This window comes from Trachypithecus francoisi, unplaced genomic scaffold (assembly GCF_009764315.1).
Source record: "Trachypithecus francoisi isolate TF-2019V2 unplaced genomic scaffold, Tfra_2.0 Lachesis_group3, whole genome shotgun sequence".
Taxonomy (NCBI): domain Eukaryota; kingdom Metazoa; phylum Chordata; class Mammalia; order Primates; family Cercopithecidae; genus Trachypithecus; species Trachypithecus francoisi.
The window spans coordinates 143741890-143750530 of NW_022681468.1; the positions used below are offsets into that span (position 1 = coordinate 143741890).

General features: G+C 37.9%; 1 protein-coding gene across 1 annotated transcript; it reads right to left on the bottom strand.

Moving 5' to 3' along the window:
* Positions 1–5045: 5045 nt before the first annotated feature.
* Positions 5046–5648, bottom strand: LOC117069232 (small ubiquitin-related modifier 2-like). Its single transcript, XM_033187223.1, has one exon. The coding sequence runs from the start codon at positions 5566–5568 to the stop codon at positions 5281–5283; it is 288 nt and encodes a 95-aa protein (XP_033043114.1). The 5' UTR covers positions 5569–5648; the 3' UTR covers positions 5046–5280.
* Positions 5649–8641: the final 2993 nt, after the last annotated feature.

The window sequence follows — 8641 nt, forward strand, 5'->3', positions numbered from 1 at the left end:
ATCTTGAACCCCTCAAAGTTATCAATGAGGTCTGGAACTCACTTCTTCTAAATTCCTATTTATGTAGATCTTTTGACCTTCTACCATGAATTACAAATGGTCTTAATGGCATCTAGAATGCTGAATCCTCCCCAAAAGGTTTTTATTGACTTTGCCCAGATCCACCGGATAAATCACTACCATGGCACATATAATATGATGAAATGTATTTCTTAAATAGTAAAAGTTGAAAGTCAAATTACTCCTTGATCCATGGGCTGCAGAAGGGATGCTGTGGAAGCAGGCATGAAAACAGCATTCATCTCCTTGTACATCTCCATCAGGGCTCTTGGGTGACTAGGTGCATTGTCACTGAGCAGCAATATTTTGAAAGGAATCCTTTGGTCTGAGAACTAGGGCTCAACAGTGGGCTTAAATTACTCAGTAAACTATTCAGTAAACAGATTTGCTTTCATCCACACTTTGTGATTCCATTGATAGTGCACAGGCAGAGTACATTTAGCATAATTCTTAAGGACCCTGAGATTTTCAAAATGGTAAATAAGCATTGGCTTAACTCAAAGTCACCAGTTGGATTAGTCCCTAATGAGAGAGTCAGCCTGTCCTTTGAAGCTTTGAAGAAAGGCATTGAGTTGTCCTCTGTAGCTACAAAAGTCTTAGATACCATCTTCTTCCAATGGAAGACTGTTTCATCTACATTGAAAATCTGTTGTTTCACTGTAGCCACCTTTATCAGTTATTTTAACTAGATTTTCTGAATAACTTGCTGTAGCTTCTACATCAGCACTTGTCTGCTTCATCTTGCCCTTTTATGTTATGGAGATGACTTATTTCCTTAAACCTTATAAAAACCAACCTCTGCTAGCTTCAAACTTTTCTTCTGAAGCTTCCTCGCCTCTCTTAGCCTTCACTGAATTGAGGAGAATTATGGCTTGCTCTGGATTAGACTTTGACTTAAGGAAGATAATGTTGTAGCTGGTTTGATTTTCTTTCCAGACCAATAAGACTTTCTCCCTATCAGTAATAAGGCTGTTCATTTTCTTATGAGTTGTTTGTTCACTGGAGTATCACTTTCAGTTTTCTTCAAGAATACCTTTGCATTCACAACTTGACTAAATGTTTGACACAAGAGGCCTAGCTTTGGTCTATCTCAGCTTTTGACATGCCTTCATCACTAAGCTTCATCGTTTCTAGCTTTCTACTTAAAGTCAGAAGCATGCAACTCTACCTTTCACTTGAACACTTAGAGGTCATTGCAGATTTATTAGTTGGCCTAATTTCAATAATGCTGTTCTCAGGAAATAGGCAGGCTGAAGTAGAGAGAGAGAAGGAAAATGGAGCAGTCAGACACACATGACATTTATCAAGTAAGTTCATTGTTATGGCACCCCAAAACAATTACAGTGGTAACATCAGAAATCACTGATCACAGATCACCATAGCGGATATAATAATAATGAAAATGTTAGCAATATTGTGAGAATTACCAAAATGTGACACAGAGATACAAAGTGAGCACACGCTGCTGGGAAAATGGTGGCAACAGACTTGCTTGATGCAGGGTTGCCACAAACCTTCAATTTATATTAAAGAAAACACACATACACATAATATCTGCAAGGTGCTGTAAAGCAAAAGGCAATACATTGAATTATATTATTGTATGTGTGTTTATGTGTTTGTATGTATATGTGTACATGATATAGTTTGGATGTTTGTCCCTTCCAAATCTCATGTTAAAATCTCCCATCCCAATGTTGGAGGTGGGACCCTGTGGAGGTGTTTGGGTCATGTGGGTGGAACCCTCATGAATAGCTTGGTTCCTTTCCCACAGTAATGAGTAAGTTCTGCTCTCTTAGTTCACAAGAGAGCTGATTGAAGAGTCTGGCATTTCTTCCCTTCTTTCTCTTATTCTCTCTCTCTCATGTGGCGCACCTGCTCCTCTTTTACGTTCTACCATGAGGAAAAGCTTCCCGAGGTCCCAACCTGAAGCAGATGCTGGCGCCATGCTTCTTGCACAGTTAGCAGAACTGTGAGCCAAATAAACCTCTCTTCTCATAAATTACCCAGTTTTCGGTATTCCTTTATAGGGATGCAGAATGGACTAATATAGTACATGAGTACATATACATACACATGCATACATATATGGCTATATAATATGTACTTATATTCCTATGAACATATGTATTTCATATATCACTTATGAATTATAATTTATATAAATTAAGACAAATTATAATGAATACAAAGAGTGAGAATTGGGATATCTTTGTATGTTTTAATTTTATTTAAGTTTAATACATAATTTTAAAAACATTCACTTCCATTAACACGTATTTAACTTTTATTGTGATCTTTGGGCTTAATTATTGACAAGGCAAATGTTTTTGTCTTATTAGAGCTTACAATATTGAGATGAAGAGAGACAACTAAAAGTCCAGTATCAGTATTGGTGATAATTCCTCCAATAAGGGAAGTCAAAGTGTATTAGAGAATTACCTAACTTGGGCCCTGGGAGGTTGGAAATGGTGCCAGTAAGGTTTCCAGGGGAAGGGATGGCTCAGTGGAAACCTGAAGGGTGAGTGGCAATGAGTGAAGGCAAGAGGCCTAGAAACTCACGTGCAGAAGTCACGAAAGAAAGATAAAGCAAAGAGCATTCAAGGAACTGGAAGAAGCTATGTATAAATGTGCTAGAAGATTGAGAAAGCAAAGTAAGTGGGCATGAAAGAGTATAGACAGTTACATCAAATATTAAGCAAGCAAACAATAAAGCCACAAGATTAACTCCACAGTTTAAGACTCTTGGTGAATTTTCATATGTGTACGTTACATGCCTATGCTCTCCAATTTTCCCAAATTCAGCCAGCAGCATTTTCTGTTTCATTAGCTCCAAGAATGGTGGTGCCCTCCACCCAGTTGCCCCTGCTTAATTTCAACACCTCATCAGGTCTGCAAGACCTTCCAATTCTTCCTCCTAAATGTTTCCTGTATCTTCAACTTCTCACATCATCATAATTACCACTTACTTTGTTTATCCTTGTTTATTGCAACAGCCAAGAAGCCTTCTTGCTTTTGGTTTATCCTTTCCCTTGCCAGTTCATGCCTATGGTAACATCTGCTCAACTGGAGGCAGAATGGTGTAGTGTGGAGAGCACTGGGATTCAAGAAGAGAAAATGAGAGATCTCCCACCAAAATTCTGATGTGTGACTAAGAGTCAGACATCCTAAATGTGGTTGATATACCCAGCCAAATATGGTACGGAAAACATGAAGACAACATCTCTCCAATGTCTCTTTTCCTACATTCAACACCACTACCACCACTCCCCCCACCCCACCCCCACCCCCACTCCCACTCCCACTCCCACTCCCACCACACACACTTACATATTTTGGTTTCTAGGCATAGCTGTTCCTGGGATGCCGCCCTGATAAGAAGCCCAAGAATGGTGAGTTTTGGCATTGAGTTTAGCAGCAGGCACACCATAGATCTTCTTTGTCAGCTTTTTGCTGTGATGCTGACAAACTGGGTGTAAACACAGTTAGGAAACTGTTGGCAGCCTCGGAATTGGCAGCTTTCTATAAGTGAGGCTTTATAAAAATCATTACTTGGTTTACTAAAACCAAATGATGCCCATTGTCCCCTCTGCATCTTTGCATTCTATGACTTCTGGTACCAAAAAAGGCAACTAGAAACTTAAACAAGGGAATTGTTGGCCAAAGGATATAAAATTCCAGCTGGACTGGAGGAATAAGTTCAACAGATTTAGTGTACGTCATTGTAATTATTATCACAATATACTTATACTTGAAAATTGCTGAAAGTAGATTTTAAGTGTTCTCACTATTAAAAAAAAAATAGCATGCAAGATAATGCAGATGTTAAATAGATTGATTTAGCCATTCCACAATGTATCCATATATCAAAGCATCACATTGTACACCATAAATATATATGATTTTTTATTTGACAAAAACAATACAAAAATGCAAAACATGGTATCAGGAAGGTTATTCACATTCTGAGTTACTAGGAATGTTACTTAGATACATTTTGAATTTTTCATCCTTAAGACAATTGCAAACCACCACAACAAAAATCTTTGTGGACAGGTTGATACCACCACTAGTCTCAAACGATTGCCTTTTTAGCTCCATTTGTCTCCCAATATAGACAAAGTTACTTTCTGTGTTTCATTTTCCCCCCTTTAATTCTCAACTGAGCCCTCCTTCTCTGACTCATAAAAAGGACAGAAGACTGTGAAATAACACTACGCAACAACTTCTCAGAGAAGCACTTGGTGACCATAAGGCATAGCCAACAAGTAGGATAGCACGTAAAAAGTTGGCCTTTACTTAGAACTGATTTGAAGACGATGTATTTAAAACCACACAGTTCGTTAGCATTTCAGAGGGATAACTTTTTACTATGACTGAGTCATAAGACTGAGTCTAAGTAGAGCATAGTGTTTCCTGAGCCTTTTAGTGCCTGTGCTAAAGTGTAAGCCTGGTTTCCATTCTGCATCTTCATGTTTAATGTGATTTTCCGTGATCATACTGGCTGTTCTTTCAGAAACAGTACCAGGAAAAAAAAATTAAAGTTCCCGAGGAAGATAGATTCTGTATATGTAGAAGCATGTTCCAATCCACTTTTTATTTTTTTACTTTTATTTTTTCATTTTAAACAATAAGTTTATTTAAACAACAAGACGCTTGACTTGAAGGGAAAACTATCTAGGATTCTTTTTTGTTTTAAAGTAATTTATCCCTACTTAAAGATAGATTGCCCTACATGTAACAGCTACGTACAAAAAAGTTATAAGATTGTCCTTGGTTTTACAATGATAAATGGAAAACATTAAAATTCTCCAATTGAACAAGGTATGCAAGGATTTTTATGTTGTGTGTTTTTGTTAAAACAGTGAGAGCAAAATAACTTACTGGAATATAAAGATAAGAGCTGAATGAGAGTGCCACTAATGGAGAAAGGGGGTATTTTCACAGAATCAGTATTTTTCCCCATCCCGTCTCCACTTGATGTCAATCAAAACATACCATTGGCTGTTTAGTTAAAAAAAAAAAAATGCAATATGCTTGTGCTCATATACCAGTTACTTTATGTACAATAAAGGAATGGGGAAGGGGGAAATGAAAGAATGGAGAAAACTATACGGTAGTAGTCAGGATGTGGTGGAACCAAATTGCAGTTTTCTAATTGAGAATGTAATCTTCGTCTTTAAAGAACAGAGTTCTGGAGTAAAGAAGCAGGTTCCCTTTTCAGTAGACACCTCCCATCTGCTGTTGGAACACATCAATTGTATCTTCATCCTCCATTTCCAACTGTGCAGGTGTGTCTGTTTCATTGATTGGTTGCCCGTGGAATCGGAATCTGATCTGCCTCATTGACAATCCCTGTCGTTCACAATAGGCTTTCATTAGTTTACTATGTGGTGTATGCCTCTTAATCTTAAACTGCACCACAGAACCATCCTGCCCCGCCACCTTCAAATTAATATGACCGTTGTTCTCAGTCTTGACTCCTTCCTTGGGCTTTTCGTCGACCATGGCGAGCGCCAGGGTCTCCTCAGCTGCCGCATCACAAAAGAGGTACCAGGTCCTCACCAAACGAGCACACAAGCAGCACCAGGAGCCCCAATCCACTTTTTAAATGGCAAAATCTGCCCTTTTAACTTGTTCAATTCCATGGGTTTTGTCAAATGTACACAGTGATGTTAACTCTGCTACAATCATGATGGAAAATATTTCCATCATCCCAGAAAGTTCTCACATGCCGCTTTGTAATCAGTTGTCTCCTTCCACCCATGGAACTCTGGCAACCACTGATTTTTTCCCCTTTCCTAACATTTCATATAAGCAAAATTATAGAATGCGTAATATTTTGTTACTGAATTATTTTATGATTCTTTATATGATGTTTTTGAGTTTCAATCATGATGTGAATATAAAGAGCTTGTTCCCTTTTATTGCTGAATTGCATTCTGTAGTATATGTAATCCAAAATTTGTCTCTTCTGAAGTTAGTCAACATGTGGATTGTTTCTAGTTTTTTATTATTATGAATAAAACTGCTATCTGTGAACATTCCTTCACAAATCTTGGTGTGCACATATCCTCTTATTTCCCTTGTGTAATGTTTACACGTGAAATTTCTAGGTAGTTTGGGAAGTGTGTTTAATTTTGTTTTCACACTAGTTCTGCATAGTTGCCAACACTTAGAATTTTCTATCTCTTTTATTTTGGCTATTGTAATGAATAGATAGTGACATTTTACTGTGGTTTGAATTTTTATTTTTCTAATGACATTATGCTAAGCATCTTTTCATATGCTTATTTTCCATCTGTATCATTTAGTAAAATGTCTATTTAAATTTCTTTTTTGTTTGTTTGTTTCTTTTTTTGTTTTTTTATACTTTAAGTTCTAGGGTACATGTGCACAACGTGCAGGTTTGTTACATATGTATACATGTGTCATGTTGGTTTGCTGCACCCATTAACTCGTCATTTACGTTAGGTATATCTCCTAATGCTATCCCTCCCCTCTCCCCCTATCCCACAACAGGCCCCAGTGTCTGATGTTCCCCATCCTGTGTCCACGTGTTCTCATTGTTCAATTCCCACCTATGAGTGAGAACATGCGGTGTTTGGTTTTCTGTCCTTGCAATTGTTTACTCAGAATAATGGTTTCTAGCTTCATCCATGTCCCTACAAAGGACATGAACTCATCCTTTTCTACGGCTGCATAGTATTCCATGGTGTATATGTGCCATATTTTCTTAATCCAGTCTATCATTGATGGACATTTGGGTTGGTTCCAAGTCTTTGCTATTGTGAATAGTGCCACAATAAACATAAGTGTGCATGTGTCTTTATAGCAGCATGATTTATAATCCTTTGGGTATATACCCAGTAATGGAATGGCTGGGTCAAATAGTATTTCCAGTTCGAGATCCTTGAGGAATTGCCACACTGTCTTCCACAATGGTTGAACTAGTTTACAGTCCCACCAACGTTTAAAAGTGTTCCAATTTGTCCACATCCTCTCTCCAGCACCTGTTGTTTCCTGACTTTGTAATGATTGCCATTCTAACTGGTGTGAGGTGGTATTTCACTGTGGTTTTGATTTGCATTTCTCTGATGGCGAGTGATGATGAGCATTTTTTCATGTGTCTGTTGGCTGCATAAATGTCTTCTTTTGAGAAGTGTGTCTGTCCATATCCTTTGCCCACTTTTTGATGGGGTTGTTTTATTTTTTCTTGTAAATTTGTTTAAGTTCTGCATAGATTCTGGATATCAGCCCTTTGTCAGATGGGTAGATTGCAAAAATTTTCTCCCATTCTGTAGGTTGCCTGTTCACTCTGATGGTGGTTTCTTTTGCTGTGCAGAAGCTCTTGAGTTTAATCAGATCCCATTTGTCAATTTTGGCTTTTGTTGCTATTGCTTTTGGTGTTTTAGACATGAAGTCCTTGCCCATGCCTATGTCCTGAATGGTATTGCCTAGGTTTTCTTCTAGAGATTTTATGGTGTTGGGTCTAACATTTAAGTATTTAATCCATCTTGAATTAATTTTTGTATAAGGTGTAAGGAAGGGATCCAGTTTCAACTTTCTACATATAGCTAGCCAGTTTTCCCAGCACCGTTTATTAAATAAGGAATCCTTTCCCCATTTCTTGTTTCTCTCAGGTTTGTCAAAGATCAGTTGGTTGTAGATGTGTGCTATTATTTCTGAGGGCTCTGTTCTGTTCCATTGGTCTACATATCTGTTTTGGTACCAGTACCATGCTGTTTTGGTTATGGTAGCCTTGTAATATAGTTTGAAGTCAGGTAGCGTGATGCCTCCAGCTTTGTTCTTTTTGCTTAGGATTGTCTTGAAAATGTGGGCTCTTTTTTGGTTTCATATGAACTTTAAAGTAGTTTTTCCCAATTCTGTGAAGAAAGTCATTGGTGGCTTGATGGGGATGGCATTGAATCTATAAATAACCTTGGGCAGTATGTCCATTTTCACGATATTGATTCTTCCTGTCCATGAGCATGGCATGTTCTTCCGTTTGCTTGTGTCCTCTTTTATTTTGTTGAGCAGTGGTTTGTAGTTCTCCTTGAAGAGGTCCTTTACATCCCTTGCAAGTTGGATTCCTAGGTATTTTATTCTCTTTGAAGCAATTGTGAATGGGAGTTCACTCATGATTTGGCTCTCTGTTTGTCTGTTATTCGTATATAGGAATGCTTGTGATTTTTGCACAATGATTTTGTATGCTGAGACTTTGCTGAAGTTGCTTATCAGCTTAAGGAGATTTTGGGCTGAGATGATGGGGTTTTCTAGATATATAATCATGTCATCTGCAAACACAGACTATTTGACTTCCTCTTTTCCTAACTGAATACACTTTATGTCTTTCTCTTGCCTGACTGTCCTGGCTAGAACTTCCAACACTATGTTGAATAGGAGTGGTGAGAGAGGGCATCCCTGTCTTGTGCCAGTTTTCAAAGGGAATGCTTCCAGTTTTTGCCCATTCAGTATGATATTGGCTGTGGGTTTGTCATAAATAACTTTAATTATTTTGAGATACATTCCATCAGTACCGAATTTATTTAGAGTTTTTAGCATGAAGGGCTGTTGAATT